This window comes from Nycticebus coucang, chromosome 2, assembly GCF_027406575.1.
Source record: "Nycticebus coucang isolate mNycCou1 chromosome 2, mNycCou1.pri, whole genome shotgun sequence".
In the NCBI taxonomy this organism is placed as follows: domain Eukaryota; kingdom Metazoa; phylum Chordata; class Mammalia; order Primates; family Lorisidae; genus Nycticebus; species Nycticebus coucang.
Genome location: NC_069781.1, coordinates 172,893,855 through 172,913,815, shown reverse-complemented (window position 1 = coordinate 172,913,815; position 19,961 = coordinate 172,893,855). Strand labels below are relative to the sequence as shown.

Sequence of the window (19,961 nt, the reverse complement as noted above, 5' to 3'; positions counted from 1 at the left end):
AAGCTTTAAAGCAAGAATGAGTAATACTGGACCTGATATGTCAAAAGCATCTTATGGCTGATGACATTGTCTTGAACTGTAATAAGCAACTCTGGAACAGTTTCCTCAAATGGGTAGGTTGTGACTGCTGTTTGACTGTGTTGTAGGGATTCTCTTCATCTAAAAGCCCCTTGTAGGAGGCCTCCAAAGTGAGAGCACCAACTGTTGCACTCCACTTTGAGCACAAACCTCACACCATGACACTGCGTGTGATCCTTCACAACCTTTTGATGAAGTATGTGCCTGTAAACCACGATTTTAAAAAAGAAAATCCTTCTGCCATGTTCAAAATACTAGTTTAGGGATTTTTTTTTTTTAAGACAGGGTATTGCTCTAGAATGCTGTGAAACGGGATATTGGACTAGAGTGCTATGGGGTTAAAACAGCTCACTGCAACCTCAAACTCCTAGGCTCAAGTGATTCTCCTGCCTCAGCCCCCTGAGTAGCTGGGACCATGGGCATGTGTCAGCATACGTGGCTCATTTCTTTTATTTTTTGTAGAGTTGGGATCTTATTGTGTTGCCCAGGCTGGTCTCGAGCTCCTGGGCTCAAGGGTTCATCATGCTTCGGTATCTCAAAACGCTGTGATTACAGGCCAGAATCATCGCGCTGGCCAAAGCAGTCTATTAAGCGATAAGCCGATGTTTCTTTGGGGAGGACCACGGCGACCCCTAAAACCAGTACCCACACTTGTACTCCATACATGTCAGAGCTATATAGTAATTCCCCTTCAGAACTAAGGGATTTGTGTTCTCTTTCTGCGTCTGCCCTGCTCTGGAGCATGGCGGAAGCAACACAACACCTGGAGGAATCTGCCTTTGGTCTTAGCCCGGGACTATGGGATTCGTTGGACTTCAGCATGAACCAAATGGGGAGCAAAGAGATCAACACAGAGCACGTCTTTACTTACAAGTCACCTTCTTTATGAACATCTTATTTCACACAAATGTTAATAGTGACGATGGCTACGACTTAAGTCCACGGAAACATCCCGTTACCGCTCAACCTTTAAAGAATCGCACACATCCATCACCCCCAAATGTCCCCCGGCGCGCGCCGCCGCGTTAGCCCCACCCACTGAAGCCCCGCGTCTTTCTGATTGGTTCCTTGGCAAGGGCTCGGTTGCCGTGGAGACCAAAACTATGGCAAATAAGAGGAGCCAAACTTGGTCGCCCGTCTGGTATCCCCGCGGGGTCCCGTGGCGACTGACTGAGCGCTTAGCCCATGGCGCTCTACGAGCTCTTCTCTCACCCTGTCGAGCGCGGCTACCGCGCCGGGCTCTGCTCCAAAGCCGCGCTCTTCCTGCTGCTGGCCGCCCTGCTCACCTACATCCCGCCGCTGCTGGTGGCCTTCCGGAGCCACGGTGAGCCTGCCCCGGCCCGGGCGCCCCACCGCTCCCCGCGGCCCGCTCGGCCCGCGCCGGCCCTGCTGACGGCGTCCCCACCGCCCTCTGTAACGCAGGGTTCTGGCTGAAGCGGAGCAGCTACGAGGAGCAGCCGACCGTGCGCTTCCAGCACCAGGCGCTGCTCGTGGCCCTGCTGGGACCCGAGCGTGGCGGGGTCCTCGCCTGGAGCACGTTCCCCGCCTTCAACCGGCTGCAGGGGGATCGCCTGCGCGTCCCGTTCGTGTCGGTGCGTGGTTCCCGCCTGGGCCTGGTTGTCCCCGGGGCTGAGCGGGCCTTGGGGGTGAGGGAGGGACGAGCGGCCCCGGGAGCCCGGCGTAGCTCCTAAGGACTCGGGAGCATGTATCCGCTGGATTTCCGAGGGAGCCGATCTGTTGTTCCATTCCGCTTCTCCTGCACACTCACAGCCCGGCGAAGTGAGCCATGGTGTCAGCGTGTGTGTCCTGACACAGAGGCCAGAAGTCTGGGGACAGACGACAAATTGTGAGGAACTAGACTAGAACCTATTTGTTGAAATTGTGTAAGTACATAGAAAACTAAGGGCATCCCATCCGTGGGCCTGGCCTCGAGGAAGGGCGAGTGTGAAAAGTCCCTTCAGGAGCCTTGAAGGCCGAGCGCTGTTCACATCAGTAGCCCGACGGTGTCGCTGCGTTGCCACATCCCAGCACAGCAGGAAAGGAAGGGGCAGGTGTTCATTTGTGGACCTGAGTGTGCGACGCACGCCTCCCTGGGCTGCTCGTATTAGATGCTGGGCCATCCTGCAGCTGTCCGGGAGGAAGTTGGAGCGTTTCACTAAGACTTAGTTTAGAGTAAGCGAATGTGTCCTTTACAGTCACCCCTCTGCACTCATTTCCTGAAAACATTTTATTTTAGAAGTATGAAACTTCTGGTTTTCCTTTTTCCAGGGTTGAATTTCTTCACACATCTCTGAGATTGGCCTACATGCCAAACTTGTGCAGCTGGGGGAGAAAAAAAAAAAGGTTTTATTCCCCAGCTACTAAATAAATTTAAAAAGCTGATCGATCATGTGAATAACAATGAACAAGATATAACTCACATTATTTTTCTCCCACTACTTTTAAAATTTTTGTTATACTTTTTCTGATTATACTTTTAAAATTTTTGTTATACTTTTTCTGATTACAAAAATACATGCTCATTACAAATATTAGAGTTCTAGGAATACATAATGACAGAAAATTCAAGACTCAGTTTGGTATATATATATTAATACTTGCTGATCAAACCTTATTTTATTTTTTGAGTTCTGCAAAGTATTTCATGATATAGGACAACTGTAATGTCATAAGTTCTCCCTCAGTAGATCTTAGATTTGATTTGAGTTTTTCACTACTAGGGCTAATATTTTAATGAACAACATTTCGATTGAATTTTATTCCTTTAAACGACAAATTGTGAGGAACTAGAATAGAAACCTATTTGTTGAAATTGTGTAAGTATATAGAAAACTAAGGAAGCAAACAAGATAATTATTAGCTGCCAGGAAATAAATAGTAAGAAAAAGTGAGAAAGGAACGGTAATCAGACTTGTGAATAGGACTTAGCAAGTTTGAATTATGTGAACACAAAATATTGGCTGACCAGAAGCAAAATTTAACACGATGCAGGGATGAGAAAGGTTTGCATGTGTTTGATGAGGGTGGGGAAAGAAAATGCTAGATTTTTATCTTTGTGAGAAGTGAATAGAGAATGGCTGAAACTAAGGAATTGAAAATGCCGATTAAAGACCTAGAGATAATATTTCTAAATTATCAAGTAAATGAGATAAAAATATTTGGATGTTTTCTGTAGCATCATTGAACTCTTTGTTTACATGATCCAGTCTTTTAAATTTATCTTATTTATTTATTTTGAGACAGAGTCTCATTTTGTCACCCTCGGTAGAGTACCATGGCATCATAACTCACAGCAACTTTAAACTCTTGGGCTCAAGCAATTCTCTTGCCTCAGCCTCCCAAGTAACTGGGACTACAGGCACCTGCCACAATGCCTAGCTATTTTATTTATTTATTTATTTATTTAGAGATGGGGTCTTGCTGTTGCTCAGGCTGGTCTCAAATCTGTGAGCTCAGGCAATCCACCTGCCTCGGCCTCCCAGAGTGCTAGGATTATAGTTGTGAGCCATCCCACCCGGTCTTTTAAATTGATTTTAAAAATAGAACTGGAACAGAAGACACATGTCTTTGAATTGCTCCTCACTAATCATTACATGTTACCTATTTTTATCTTTGAGTATACAGTGTCTCTGGAGAAGAGTGACTGGATGAGAGGCCACTGTCAAGATAGACCTATCTGGGTGGTGCCTGTGGCTCAAGGAGTAGGGTGCCAGTCCCATATGCTGGAGGTGGTGGGTTCAAACCCAGCCCCGGCCAAAAAAAAAAAAAAAAAAAAAGATAGACCTATCTTTGCACTGTATACCCATTGTGCTTCTTGTGTTTCATGTTCATATATTTCCTTCCCAAAAGTGAAAACAAAAGTTTTTTATTTTCATTTCAAACACAAAAACTTGCTAGTTTTACTTTAGGTTAGCATTCCCTGTCGTGAATTTTTGGTAGAAGGTTTTTTTTGTTTGTTTTTGTATTTATATATTTCTCTTTTTTTTTTTCTTTTTTTGGCTGCGGCTGGGTTTGAACCTGCCACCTCCAGCATATGGGGCCAGCACCCTACTCCTTTGAGCCACAGATGCTACCCTTCTTTTATTAGAAATTGTAATGGAAACAAGGATATAACATTAGGTTTCGTTCATTTGTTTGTTTTACTTGTTCATTCAACTCAACTGGTTGACTCCCCAGTTGCACTGCTAGTTAACCTCTTATCTCTGTAACCACAAACCACTCTCTTGAGAGCACTGCACTCACCTCCCCCTGCTTCCGTTGAGAGGGTTCCAAGCAGAGACTACCTCCTGCTTTTATGGTGCCCAGACCATTAATTCTTTTTAATACTGGATCATTTTAAACTGTTCAGTAAAACACAAAACACAAGCTCCTTTTTCTGAGTCTTTTCCCCCTTCATTCTAGGCCCAGTGACCCTACGTAATTTATGACCTCATCATCTACCATCTTCCTCAGTAAATGATTTCCAAGTCTTCCCAGATACCAACTGAAGAAAATTCACAGGGACCCAAGGCAGCCTCTCTTGCATCCTAGTTGTAATATCTAAGACATGGTTGTCTCCGAAACTTAATCATCAGCCCCGGTGGCAGATATTCTTCTCTCCACCAGGGAAGCTAGAGGACAGCACAGAAGAGTGTCCAACACACACAAAAAAGAGGAGGGTGGGTTTCTCTAAAACAAGGGATAAGGTAAGAACATTATAGCTTAGACACAAATAAATAATGGAAATATTCTTTTTTTTTTTTTTTTTTGTAGAGACAGAGTCTCACTGTACCGCCCTCGGGTAGAGTGCCGTGGCGTCACACGGCTCACAGCAACTCTAACTCTTGGGCTTACATGATTCTCCTGCCTCAGCCTCCCGAGTAGCTGGGACTACAGGCGGCCGGCCACAACGCCCGGCTATTTTTTTGTTGCAGTTTGGCCCGGGCTGGGTCCGAACCCGCCACCCTCGGCATATGGGGCCGGCGCCCTACTCACTGAGCCACAGGCGCCGCCCAAGAAAGATTCTTAAACGTAAGCTTTCTTCCTCTCTAGCAAAGCCTGAAAAAGAACAAACGTATCTTCCTCACATAATGGTAATGATGGAAAGTAAACAGTCAGATAGGAGTACTGTTACACCATCGTAGAACCCTATAGGAACCTCCAGTGGAAAGGGTCGGTAGTAGAAGACGATCCAGAGTTGTGTGGGGGAATCGTGCCAGCAATGATCAGCTTTCAGTAGCCGACCTTTCCTGCCAGTCATTTTATATGCCTACAAATGATGTCTACATATCATCATTACCTAAGCTGTAATTTGTCACTCTCTCTCCTGAGATCTCTGTCTGGTTTCCTTACTTTCCTGTCCATAATTTATCAAATACCTGTGGTTTTGTTGCTTTGTTGACTTAACTTGGCTTCTTTTTTTATTTTATTGATTGATACTAAAAGAGGCACAAGGCTTTCAAGTCCTGGCATGAATGATGAGGTCCCACAGCGAGAATCAGAAGCAAAGACACTTGTGGTTGATGATTGTTTAAGTATAGCTGGCTGATTTTCTGTTGAGTTTGTTTGGAGAATATATGGTGATTGGCATTAGGTTTTCTTCTATTTTAAAAAGTTGCCTTGTAAAGAAGTAGAAGACAATTGTGATGTGCTGTTTAAATTTACTGTACAAATCCAGGCATGTTTATAACAAAAGAAAAGTGATTATTAGTACCAGACCCACGAGATCAAATGGGACAACCAAAAGAGACAAATGTTATCCAGAAGTTTGTTGTCGTTATTACCATTCTAAGTTCCCCTTTATTTCAGCTAGTGGTCATTTGAGAGGTATAAGCATGAAAGAAGTTCAGGAGCCGGGCACGCCGTGTCTTTTCCTCTCTATCAATGCACTTACACCTTCTGTTGTCTTTCTGTGGTGAGAGAGACAGTGCCTGTGTAAGGCAGGACCGTGGGTCGTGGTGTGCGCACAGGTGTGTGTATACAATGTAAGGATGCTTCTTCTTATCCAGCTCCTTCCTTTCTATATGTTACTGTTGGTCAGCTTCAGAAGTGATGTGGATTCTTCTCAGACTTTGTAAAGACCAGGGCCACTGGCCCTCTTTGGGTTTCCTAGACTAGAGAAGAAGACAGGAACCAGGACGGGAAAATGGACATGCTGCACTTTAAACTGGAGCTTCCCCTGCAGTCCTCGGAGCATGTTCTTGGCGTGCAGCTCCTCCTGACCTTCTCCTACCAATTACACGTGAGTCCGTCCCCGAGGGAGGCCTTCCTTCTGATTGCTAGGAAGACCCACATTGTTGTGACTCTTTCCTGGGGTGTAGTTTGAGATTTAACTTAGGCCCACCGAATGTTTTCCACTGAGGTCATATTAATTTACATGGGCTGTCAAAGCTCAGAGGGTTCCAGGCAGCGACCTTCCTGCCTGGCTCAACCAGACATGTGCGGGCCCATCAGACTTCAGCCAGGACAAGTGAGTCTCAGCACCCAGAGCCCTTCAGGTTTGTGGGCAGTTGGAATTGTCTCTCCTCCTATTGATTTCAGAGGATGTCGACGTTTGTGATGCAGAGCATGGCGCTTCTCCAGTGCTCCTTCCCTGTCCCCGGGTCCCAGGTGTCTGTGAACGGAGACCTGAGGCTGCAGCAGAGGCAGCCGCTCAGCTATGGTGGCCTAGACGTCCGCTACAATGTAAGGATGCTGCTTGTGGTCCAGCTTCTTGGTCTCTGTGTGTCACCGTTTATTGAGTTTTTTGAAGAGGGGGAGTGAAATGCAGAAATATAATTTCATTGTGAGTGGCTGAGAAGAGGGTGTCTGTGGTTCCTTGCCATGAATTTTTTCAAAAATGGAGGTGGTAAAAAAAAAAAAAAAGTATATGGAGACGGTATCAAGAAGTTTTAAATAAAATTAAAAATATTTTTCAAAAATAATAATAAATATGTAGAAGGTATACCTCCATTTATCCCTGAAGGCAAGGTAAGATAATCTGGTTTGTGGAAGAACTAAATTGTTTCTTGCTTTTAGGGAAATAAAGGTACACTCTCTTCCATACACACACAGTTATTCCAAGTGATCATGTAAAATGATTGTGTATAATATTTCAAAAATAATACTTGTTCAGCCTGAGCAACATAGTGAAACCTATCTATACAAGAAGTTAAAAAAAAAATTATCAACTCAGCACCTGTAGCTCAGCAGCTAGGGCACCAGCCATATACACCAGAGCTGACGCATTCAGTCCACCCAGGCCTCCTAAAAAACAATGACAACAACAACAACAAAAAATAGCCGAGCATTGTAACAGGCTCCTGTAGTTCCAGCTACTTGAGAGGCTGAGGCAAGAGAATCGCTTAAGCCCAAGAGTTGGAGGTTGCTGTGAGCTGTGATGCCATGGCACTCTACCAAGGGTGACAAAGTAAGACTCTGTCTCGAAAAAAAAAATTATCCAAGTCCAGTGACATGCCATGTAGTCCCAGCTACTGAGGAGGCTGAGACAGGAAGATTCCTTGAACCCCGGAATTTGAGGTTGCTGTGAGCTATGAATGGGCCATTGCATGTTAGCCTCAGCAACAGGGTGATAATCTGATCAAAGTTAGAATAATAATAACCATACTTTATTGAGCAGATAACATGCGCCAGCCCTGAGTGAAGAAGTTTATGTATCTCATTGCACCATCACAGCAATCTCTGATGTGCCTGCACTTGTCTGTTTCCAGCACTCTGGTCCCTTATCCTACCACTGTCCACCTGCTTCCAATCCAGCCACACTGGCCTTCTTGCTGTTTCTCCAGCCCAGAAAGTAGCTCCTGCCTCCGGGCTTTTGCACGTGCTGTTCCCTCTGCCAGGGATCCACGTAGCTTATCAGACCACTCCATTCAGGTCCCTGTTCCTGTGTCCCTGACCCTTCTTTCTAGAAAGTCTCCGCTGCCCTCCACCTTCCCTCACCCAGACTGGCTTTCCTTTCCTACTGCCACCTGACGTCCTGAAGGTAGATGTTCAGTTTCTTTGTCTACCGCAGCATCAGCAGCACTGCCATCGTGTGTACTGTCACCCCAGGGCACACGTGGTAAGCTCTCAGAGAGAGTTTTAGGAAGAATGAGCTCAGATGTTGCACAGGAGGAAACGGAGGCTTACAGAGATTTATTAACTTTCCCCAAAGCCCAAAGCTTCAAAGTACCAGAGCCAGCAGCTGTCTCTCTGAGTCAAGAACTCATGTATCTAATAATTCATCCCTAAACTTTATCTTGTCATAAAGTTGAGCTAAAGTACCTTTAAAGTGACAGAATTATCAGTTATTACAACTGTAAGCCAGGACTGTTCTATATAAATTAGGATTTATGGTCACCCTGATGTAACAAACATCAGTTATAAAGTAAAGGGAACATATAAACAAAATGGCACTTTTTATTTTGTGATATAAACATAACATATAAATCTGTCATTGGAACCTTTAATATGAACATTTATAAGATTAATTTTATTGATGAGAATATGGCATTATAAGGAAAGAAACAATTCCCTTCTTTAGGGGATTATATATATGCTTACTGTGAGTACTTGTACTATTTCCATTTCAACTTTTTTTTTTGAGACAGTCTCACTTTGTTGCCTGGGTAGAGTGCCATAGCATCACAGCTCACAGCAACCTCAGACTCTTGGGCTTAAGCAATTCTCTTGCCTCAGCCTCCCAAGTAGCTGGGACTATAAGCACCCACCACAACGTCTGGCTATTTTTTTTTTGTTGCAGTTTTAGTAGGCCTGGGCTGGGTTCACACCCACAACTTGCAGTGTATGTGGCCAGCGCCACTCTCCATTTCAACTTTTAAAAGATGTTAGAGAGCACCAGAGAAGAGGAAAGTTAGTATGGACTGTTAAAAAGGTAAAGGAACTATTTCTCTGATTTGAGTGAAAGAGTTATTTTATAAATAGTTTTAAAGCCTGTGAAAAGTGGATATTTGCCCCTTATTTCCATCCCCTCAGAAGGAAAGGCTGAGAGTAAATGGACTTCAGTTGTTGCAAGAGAGCTTATTCATACTTGAAGAAAAGTTCCCCACTAATGGAATAGGCCACCCAGATCAAGAGGGTGGTCTGTGGCACCAGCCTGGATAGTCAGGAAGGGTAGAAAGAAGAGAGGAGAAGCCCCTCAGGTGCTCACACCTCATCCTCCTGCCATGTCCAGGTATCCGTGATCAATGGAACCAGCCCTTTTGCCTTCGACTATGACCTCACCCGCATTATTGCTGCCTACAAGGAAAGGAACGGTGAGTCATGGGGTTTGGAGGCAAAGGGAATTTAGCCACTGCCCAAGGACTGTCCAGGCTTATGGGGGCAACAGAGACAAACCAAACTGGAACCCTTACTATGATCAAAATAGCGAATGTTTAGTGATGGGAGCAGATGGACTACCCAGATATCTCCTTTCTGTTCTGATCTTTAGACCTGCAACACCTCCTACCCTCATTCCCCCAGTCATCCTATGAGTCATCAGATTAATGATGATTAATTCTCATGTTTTTCCTTCGCTTTCCTCAAAGCATTTCTTTTTTTTTTTGCAGTTTTTGGCCGGGGCTGGGTTTGAACCCACCACCTCTGGTATATGGGGCCAGTGCCCTACTCCTTGAGCCAGAGACGCCGCCCAGCATTTCTTTTTTTTAAATGTAAGCTTAATTAAGTTTTTTTTCCCCAGAAAAATAAAGAATGTGAGCAGCTTTCCCCACATTAGCAGTCCAGTAGGAGAAGGGAAGAGCCCAAGCTTCCTCCTGCAAGGCAGAGCCGAGTGTGTTCTCTCCTTGCAGAGAGAGGCTCTCAGGCCCGTGCATGCATTTGACCACACACATTTTGCAGGTGCATGGTCAGAGGTTTTCCCTAAAGGCTCCTAAACTGTTGCTGGCAACCGGACATCACGAACAGTGCACACAGACATTACGAAAGGGGGAGGACCGCAATTCCAGTGCTGCTTACTGAGTTTCTGTAATACACTCACAGCATTAATGCAGTAATAGAGGACGTTTTAAACCAACCTACAAAAACAGGCCTATAGATCAACTTCCTTTTTTGTTATTTCTTTCGCTTTTTATTCATATGCAGTACTTTTCTATACAAGCATTATAGTGTAGAAATAATCTTGTATGCCAATTATTTTTATTTATTTCACTGTGTATTTTCTCACACAGCTACAAAGTTCTGGTATTCTTCTTAGTGGCAGCATAGTACTCCCCCAGCAAATGTAAAAGAAGCTGTTTCCAACTTTCTGACAATTTTTAACTTAAGTAGTTTGACAAGGATTTTAACATAGAAGTGTTTAGCAAATAATCTGTGCTCCGCTTTGCAGGTGTGATTTCTCTTTCCTTGTGAATAATTTCTTTCAGTTCCGAACCACAGGTTATCCCACAGGAGTTAAAGCATCTTTCCAGCCCTGCCCTCCGAGATGAAGGGGCCAGCCTGGCTAATGATTAATGATTGTATTACAGTTACCACCACTCTGAATGACCCCAACCCCATCTGGCTGGTGGGCAGGGCCGCTGAAGCTCCCTTTGTGATTAATGCTGTCATCCGATACCCTGTGGAAGTTATTTCATATCCTTTTTGTGAAAGAGTTCATGTTAGCTCAGTTTCCAAAAAGTAATTATTCTTCAGTTGTCCCACATAGGAACAGAGGTGGGAATCCTTAGATTAGAAATCAATGCAGTGTTGTAGCCCCACAAAAATGTCTGTGTCTATCTATTGTTCATACAGGAAAGAAAATTTGTTTCTTGTTTGTATTTCTTTGCAAGGAATTCTAGCTTAAAATCCTTCAAAATTATGTCTTATTCATATTTTACCCCTTTTATCTTAAGGATATTTGTAATTACCTACCCGTTTCCTGTGTGACCTAAATTGTGGTTTAACTTTGACTTACATCAGGTAGTAAGAAATAAAATCAACACTGCAGAGAAACAAAAGAGAAGGTGTTTTAATCGAAGTCTTAGCAATTGCAACTTGAGAGACACAAATCTAGCAAGCAGCTGAACTGTGTGCCATCCACGTGAGGTTAGGCAGGGGCTACTGTGAGGGCTACTGTGAGTTTCCACGTCTAGAAGGTTTTAGCACCATACGTGATGGATGAGAGCTGGTTAACTGATGTCGCTAGCTGATGATGAATCTAGTAATTCAGTGGAGGTATCTCTCCAGGAGGTTGGTGATGAGGCATAGTTTATACAGGTCAAATCAAATGTAACTGGTTTTACAGTTTGGCCAAGTTCAACAGATCAGATTCCTTCTAGGTGTCTTAAGTGACAGCAGTTCAACTCCTCTTCCTTTCCCTCCTCCTTTTCAGGAATCTCAACCATCTCTAATTTAGATTTTCTTTTCACATTTAGAGCATGTGACTTGTGACTCCTTAACTGTCTCTACTTATCAACCAGGATTCTGGGAAATGATAAAGTTTGCCTGGGTCCAGTATGTCAGTATCCTCCTCGTCTTCCTCTGGGTGTTTGAAAGAATCAAGATATTTGTGTTTCAAAATCAGGTGGTGACCACAATCCCTGCAACAGCAATGCCTTGTGGACAAGGGTATAAGGAGCACGTATCCTAAGAAGAGCATTCTGGAGACTTAGCCCCCGACCAAGGCTACCTCGCCGTGGTCTTCTGAGAACTGCCATCTTGCTGGATGTCTGCAGGAGCCCAGTGGACACCTGTGCGCTTCAGTGTTTTTCCCTTAGAAACAAACCAATTCTTTCCAGTTTTGCTCAACACAAATCCGGTATCTTCTAAGCACCTCCAAAGCTATCGGGAATTAATTTATAAAAAACCCTGAGAGTTCTGGGATGTGTTGTTTATTTTTTTTTTTTTTTGCCTTAGCCTTGAATTTCAAGAGAACATTATAATTGTTCAGATGTCTTAGAACGAGTCCCATCTCTGATCCAACAGAGACTTTTTCCCCCTTGAACTGAGAAGCACACTGTGCATTTCTTCACCCTGCTGTGAACCACGGTTTGCTCTTTTCAGGGCTCTGTGACAAATAGTAAATCACTAGCACTTGCCACTCCTGGGCATCTCCATGTCCCTCTCAGAGCTTTGATTTCCAGAGCTGAGGCCTTTCACTGCAGAGGTGGAAGGGGAGGCACAAGGGCCACTTGGCTCCTGTGTGAGGGTGAGCGCCTGAAGGACACGGGGACCATCCACCTGCCCTGGCTCTAAACGACAGTCCTCTGTCATCAGCTCGGCTGCACAGCCCTTTCTCCCTGCCCCACTGTGGCTGGCTCCTTGCCCTGCCTCTGTGCCCCTGGAATGGCAGGCTGAAGTCAGAAGGGCTATTTCAGTGGCAACCTCCTCAGTAGGGCTGGGGGATGCAAGATTATAACATCAGGTTCTCCCTGACACTCCCCCAGCAGCCTGGACATTTGCCACTGTTCTGCCATGACAGCCGTCCCCCTTCCTGTGAAGGACAGGGTGACCAACGGTTGTTGGTATTGGCTCCCAGTGCCTGACAACCCCCAGTTTATTTGGAGGGCTGGGGAGAAGGCCAGAGACTTGGATTTCCCTTGACTAAGCATCAGGGTGCCCACCAGAGTGGGCAGATTTGGGAAGGACACAAGAAGCAGTGAGGGAGTAGAGAGGATGGCAGCCCGGGCAGTCGGGCCCAGCCTGGCCACGAGCTGAATGACCAGCAGTCCAGCTGGGTAACCCTCGTGGCCAAGCAAGACCGAGTGATTCTCCCCATTCTCCTGAGGACAGGTGCAGTCTCCCCAGGGACAGATGGACCTGCTTTATGATCCCAGGCATGTGGTTGATTCTGGAAGGACGTATTCACTGTGGTCTATGCCTCATGCCCATCCACACACACACCTCTCAGTGTGTGCCTCAGTTTACTTGGAGATCAGTCTTAGTTCCAAAGCACCTTTCCTTTCAGACTGACCAAAATTAGAGTTTGGGAATCAAAGCTACTTTGAAGTATCCAGGTAGAAAAATTCCCTAACACTGACACCACACAGTTAAACACACATACACACCACCGTTTTTTCCCCTAGAGCAGTTTATATCCTTCAGTTTGTTTCTTATGATTACATTAAAAGTGTTTTTTGGTTTGAATCCCCAAAAGTAATGAGATACAGAAAGGTGAAGATAGCTAAAGATAAGTATAAACATGGCTTTGCATTTTGTGAAAGAATTCTAAAAATGTGTATAAAGCACCCATGATATTTTATAAATTTCTAATTAAAATGTTCAAAATGGAAGGCTGCATGTTTACTTTTTAGAAAGGATTGGAGGAGGGAAGGATGGGGAGGGAAGAGACTGTGCACATTTGGCTGAGTTACCAGCAACCTTGGAGTTAGGACTTTCGAGATTGTCATAGCTTTTATGAAAGTCCCCCAGTTCAACCCCAAGTAAATGAGGTTTCAGTGGAATCCACATGCTGTGTGGAAGACAGACTGGAACTTTACATGTGTACTGGTGAATATCAATTTATTCACAAATCAGATATTGATAGCCTCTGACTTGAATCAAACAGCATAGTTACCACGTGAGAAATACACAGGATTTTATCAACTGAGCTAAGCAGGGTTTGAGATATAGTCGAAACTCTGTAGTTGACCACCTCTCTAAATTGACCACATCCTTAAGTGGATCTAATTTTCATAGCCTGGACATGCACCACATGTACATCTATCAGTACAGTAGGCCTAGTTCCTTATGTTGACCACCTCTGGATATTGCCCAGCTTGTTACAGTCCCTTGTGTGGTCAAGTTACAGAGGTTCTACTTTAATTTCTATGGGGGAGGAGATTCCTAATTATGCCAGATGATTCTAGTTTCTGCCTAAATCATGTCCCACTTAGATCCCATAAACCCATTATTTTTCTGTTTTATACAGGTGGGGGTCTCACTCTGACCCAGTCTGGAGTGGGTGGAAGATCATAGTAATAGTTCATATTGTGTTTCACTGATTAATAATGAGGTTAAGGATTTTTCCCTATTTTTGTTGGCTATTTGTATTTTGCATTTTCTCTTTGATCAGGTAGCTATGCAAGTTGTTTTTGTTTATTTTCTGATGGATTTTCAGGACTGCTTTATGTGTTCTCCATACCACTCCTTCATCAGACATATGTACTGCAAATATTTTCTCCCAGTTTGTGTTCTTTGTATTTTCTTTATGATAATGCTATTTGCTGTAAACTCTTGGTAAGCAACGTAAGAATTACCTCTTCTTTTTCTTTAAAAATGTACCCTATAACCAGGGTGGCTCACACCTGTAATCCTAGCTCTTAGGAAGGCTAAGGTGGGTAGATTGCTCGAGTGCACAGAGACCAGCACCAGCACGAGCAAGACCCCATCTCTACTAAAAATAGAAAAAATAGCCGGTGTCATAGCAAGCACCTGTAGTCCCAGCTAGTTGGGAGGCTGAAGTGGGGGGGGGGTCACTTAAACCCGAGTTTGAGGTTGCTGTGAGCTATGGTGCCAGGGCAATCTACCTAAGGTGACAGAGTGAGACCTCTGTCTCAAAAGAAATAATGATAAATAAAAACCTAGTCTGCTACTAATTGGCATGCAAATACTCAGGGCAACTTGAATCTGTGCTCCCAGGTTTCAGTCTTCAAACGTGCTCGAATAAACTATCTTCTTATATTAATTTTGCCTCAGTTTTTCTTCCTTTTTGTTGGCAAGTGAAATAAGTGTGATAGAGGGGTGGGTCTGGAAAATATAGATATATATATACATCTGATTTCTCTTTGCTTTGTATTTGTTATGTAATTTTTTCTAGGTTTGTGTTTTTCGTAAGAGTTTGTGTTGCCTTTCATTTTTTTCCCTAAAAGTAGGCTCCTTCTTTACCCAGTCATTAAAATTTTGAACCATTTTGTCTATTGCTTGCGAACAATTTCATTGTCCTTTCTGAAGACACTCTTCTTTCTGTTTGAATCTGGACAGTTAGCTGCTAGGACCATTGCACAGAAGTCAGTCTAATATTCCCAGTTAATACCATTTTTTTTTCTTTTTTTGAGACATAGTCTCATTATGTCACCCTCAGTAGAGTGCTATGGCATCACAGCTCACAGCAACCTCAAACTCTTAGGCTCAAGAGATTCTCTTGCCTCAGCCTCTCAAGTACTTGGGACTATAGGCACCCGCCACAATGCCCGGCTATTTTTTTGTTGTAGTTGTCATTGTTTGGCAGCCTGGGCCAGGTTCGAACCCTGTATGTGGCCGGCGCCCTAACCAGTGAGCTACGGGGGCCGAGCCCATTATTTTTAGTTTTATTGTGCATCTTTTTCTTTGTTACTGCTCTTCAACTTCGCCAAAGCACATCCTCCTCTTCCTTAGAAAGGGCACATGGAGCATGTATTTTTCTGAGTCCTGCAAGATTAAATGTCTTTTTTTTTTGTTAACCTCTAAATTCATATTTGAACTGGGGATAGAATTCTAAGTTCAAAATAATGTTTTCTAATGTGAAGTGCAACTGATTCCTGTATAGTTCTAAATAGTTGGTTTCTTCCACTTTAGATAGATTCTCCTACTCTGGGAAATGGGCCAAACAAACATCATTGTTAAAGGTCATTATTTCATGACCTTTTTTATACATACTGTTTTTATTAGATGAGTGTCTTTGCCAGTATAAAATATCAATTGTAGTGTTAGGGAACTCGTATTAAAATGATTCCAAAAACGGGCGGCACCTGTGGCTCAGTGAGTAGAGCACCAGCCCCATATACCAAGGGTGGTGGGTTCAAACCCGGCCCCGGCCAAACTGCAACAAAAAAATAGCTGGGCATTGCAGCAGGCACCTGTGGTCCCAGCTACTTGGGAGGCTGAGGCAAGAGAATCACCTAAGCCCAAGAGCTGGAGGTTGCTGTGAGCTGTGACGCCACAGCACTCTACCAAGGGTGACAAAGTGAGACTCTGTCTCTAAGAAAAAAAAAAAAAAAAGCAATAAAAAAGATTCCAAAAACAAAAGCTTCAGCAAGGAACCCTAATTAACAATCTTCGTTGTGGCGGGCGCCTGTAGTCCCAGCTACTTGGGAGGCTGAGGCAAGAGAATCGCTTAAGCCCAGGAGTTGGAGGTTGCTGTGAGCTGTGTGAGGCCACGGCACTCTACCAAGGGCCATAAAGTGAGACTCTGCCTCTACAAAAAAAAAAAAAAAAAAAAACAATCTTGCTGGGCAGCGCCTGTGGCTCAGTAGGTAGGGCGTTGGCCCCATATACCGGCAGTGGCGGGTTCGAACTTGGCCCCAGCCTAACTGCAACAAAAAAATAGCCAGGCGTTGTGGTGGGCATCTGTAGTCCCAGCTACTCAGGAGGCTGAGGCAAGAGAATTGCCTAAGCCCAGGAGATAAGGACACTACGGCACTCTACCAAGGGCGATAAAGTGAGACTCTGTCTCTACAAAAAAAAAAAATCTTGCTAATATTCTTAGTAGCATGATCATAGTTCACTATAACTTCAAACTCCTGGCCTCAAGAGATCCTCCCAACTCAGCCTCTTCAGTGTCTGGGACTACAGGCGTGAACCACCTTGTCCAACTCCACAATTATTTTTAATTTAAGCTTTCAATAAAGAAAGCTTGTTTAAAACTTTTTTCCTTCCAATATTTCCCTACAACTGTTGAAGGTATTGGTGCCTTGCCATCCAACCTCCTGCACTTGGCTGCTGAACCATCTCATGATTCTCATTTCTTTGTAGGTGACCCAGTTTCATTCTAGAAGTGTTTTAGGTATTTCCTATTTCTACTGTCTCCTCCTATTTTTCTTTCTCTTTCTTTGTTCCTTTTTCTGGGTTAGCAACATCATTTCCTTCTAGGGCCAGCCGTGGATACAGCACAATTATGGAAAAAGGCTGTGAGTGCTAATCACTCTGTCACATACCAAAAAAATCCTACAGAATCTGAAATGCCAACAAGAAGTCTAGCTCTACTGGAAAATATCTGTAAATCACAGAAGGTCTTTCCATTTCAACTAACATGACAAACATTTTCAGTTTTACTAATGTACTAAATCCCCAAGCCATTTTTAAAGTCTTGTGTTTTTTTATTCCTGAACTGAAGTATCAAACAGATTTGAAAGTTATGTTTAAAAGACTGGAAAGCCAAGATGACTGTTATACTTGTTAATTTTTTTTTTTTTTTTTTGAGACAGAGTCTCACTCTATGTCCTTGGCAGGGTGCTGTGGCATCATAGCTCACAGCAACCTCAAACTCTTGGGCTCCAGAGATCCTCTTACCTCAGCCTCCCCAGTACTTGGGACTACAGGTGCCTAGCACAATGCTTAGCTAATTTTTCTATTTTTTTTTGCAGTTTTTGGCCAGGGCTGAGTTTGAACTCGTCATCTCTGGCATATGGGGCCGGCGCCCTATTCCTTTGAACCACGGGTGCTGCCCAATTTTTCTATTTTTTGTAGAGATAGGGTCTCACTACTGCTCAAACTGGTCTTGAACTCCTGAGCTCAGGTAACACATTCGCCTTAGCCTCCCAGAGTGTTAGGATTACAGGTATGAGTCACTGTGCCTGGCCTATAGTTGTTAATGTTTAAAATGACATTTTAGATATTCTAATTAGCCCAAACAGAAATTTTTGGAGCCTATTGGTAATTTTTTAAGTGTTTAAAATGTGTGATTTTTATGCAACGTATTTATGGGTTTTAAGTGTACACTTCAAGGATTTTTAATAAATTTTCAGACTTGTGCAACGGTCACCACAATCAAGTTTTAAAACATTTCCATCACCCTAAAGAGATCCCCGAAGCCAGTTTCCTGTCACTCCTCATTCTCAGCCCCACCCGCAGGTAATTCTTCATCTTTGGGTCTCTAAAATTCTGCTGTTCCTGGATATTTCATATAAATGAGATCATACAACATGTAGTCATTTGTGTCTGGTCTCTCTAGCTAAGCACTGTTTTCAATATTTTTAAACTGAGATATAATTACATATCATAAAATTCACCATTTTAATGTGTGTTCTTTATTCTTGATTATGAAACTTCACAAGGATGATTAAAGCATTTGGGGTTGTTTTGTTAGTTTCCCTTTTTTGAGAGACAGGGCGTCTCTCTGTTGCCCAGGCTGGAGTGCAGTGGTGGAATCAAAGCTCACTGTAGTCTGAAACTCCCGGGTTCAAAGGATCCTCCAGGTTCAGCCTCCCAATCCCTGGGATTACAGTTATGAGCAACATGGCAAGTATTCATTCTCTTAGGCACTTAATAAGCACTTGTTTCTTTTCTGTTCTGTATCATCTGTAATTTAATTTCTTTCTTGCTTTTTTCCCTCTTATTTTTTTCCTGAAATGCCTGTTAGACAGCCCTCTACTCTTCCATTCTGTGTTTGCCCCTAAAGTTGATTTCCTTGATGACATTGTTAAATCTAGCTGTTGATACTTTTCATTTCTAAGAGCTCTTTCTTGTTCTCTGTTCATTTTCCATAGCATCATGTTTTGGTTTTATGAATACAGTATCTTCTTGAGAATCTTTGAGTATGCTAATTAAGAAAAATTATTTATTTTCCGTTCCTTCCAGGGTCAGCTGGAGTATTTGTCCAGCCTATTGTACCTCTTGGGGGGGTGGGGGGGTAGGGGATGGAGGAAGAGAGGAGGAACTGGCTGAGCTGTTTTTCTCCATAGCTGGACTCTGAGTAGATCCCCCTGTGTCGGGCCTCCCTTCTTACCCATTCCACGAGCATCTGGAGGCTTCCTCCTCCTTTGTGGCTTCCTTCTAGGTTGTGGCTTCCTTCTAGATTGTGGCTTCCTTCTAGGTTATGGCTTCCTTCCCCAAAACATAGTGTCAAAGGTCAACCACTAGGCTGTGCAAACAATACCTAGGTTCAGATCCCATCTTGCCACCAATGAATTTTGCGACCTTAGCCAAATTATTTTCTCTTTTAAATATCAATTTCAGTTGTGAAATAAGAATAAAGAGAATAACTTCACTAAGTTGTTTGGGTTCCTAAGATAATACATAGGTAGCATTTGGCTTGGTGACACACAGTAAAAAGTTCAACTAATACTTACCATTCATCAAAAGCCTGTATCCTTGGTAACATCCTTTCTGAATTCTGTTATTAGCTGCTGTGGTCTGAAGGTGTTTCCCCAAATTCGTTTGGTAGTAATATTAAGTGGTGGGTCCTTTAGGAGAGGTTTACTCAGGAGGGCAAAGCCTTCATGGGTGGGATTAGAACCCTATAAACGGACTTGATGGAATTAGTTCACTCTCTTCCACTTTGACAGTGGCCATCTCTGAGGAACCAGTCCAAACCGGACACGCAACCTGCCAATGCCTTGATGTTGGGCTTCCTAGCCTCCAGAAATGTGAGAAAACAAGTTTGTCTTATTTATAAATTACCCTATGTCAGGTATTTTGTTATGGCAGCACACACGGACTAACCATTAGCTTATTCCTTTTTACAATTTTCCTGCTTTCACTTTTACAAGGTTTCAGAATGAGAAGACAAAAGTTTCTGATCTAATAAATTGCTGCATTGACTTGAAAAGTCTTTAAAATTTTTATTTTACTGGGCGGCACCCATAGCTCAGTGGGTAGGGCGCTGGCCACATACACCCAGTCTGGCGGGTTCAAACCCAGCCTGGGGCAGCTAAAACAACAATGACAACTGCAACAACAACAACAACAACAACAACAAAAATAGCCTGGTGTTGTGGCAGGCGCCCTTAGTCCCAGCTACTTGGGAGGCTGAGCCAGGAGAATCGCTTAAGTTCGAGGTTGCTGTGAGCTGGGATGCCACAGCACTCTACCAAGGGCGACAGGTTGAGACTCTGTCTAAAAAATAATAATAATAAATTTTAAAAATTTGTTTTACTTAAACCTAGTACTACCCTATAGAGGCTACATACACATAGTCTTCTTCCCATCCCGATCCCACGTCAGCCTTTGAATGGGATCTTTCTACTGTCAGTTTTAAATGCAGAACTTTCTCGTTCCTTTCACGAAGGTTT

The 19,961-nt window shown here is 43.6% G+C and overlaps 1 protein-coding gene across 1 annotated transcript; it reads left to right on the top strand.

Moving 5' to 3' along the window:
• Window positions 1–1,174: 1,174 nt before the first annotated feature.
• Window positions 1,175–14,385, top strand: TMEM231 (transmembrane protein 231). The gene is made up of 7 exons (XM_053608114.1): window positions 1,175–1,402; window positions 1,501–1,670; window positions 6,170–6,298; window positions 6,598–6,741; window positions 9,230–9,311; window positions 10,521–10,626; window positions 11,443–14,385. The coding sequence occupies exons 1-7, from the start codon at window positions 1,264–1,266 to the stop codon at window positions 11,621–11,623; spliced, it is 951 nt and encodes a 316-aa protein (XP_053464089.1). The 5' UTR covers window positions 1,175–1,263; the 3' UTR covers window positions 11,624–14,385.
• The last annotated feature ends 5,576 nt before the right edge of the window (window positions 14,386–19,961 follow it).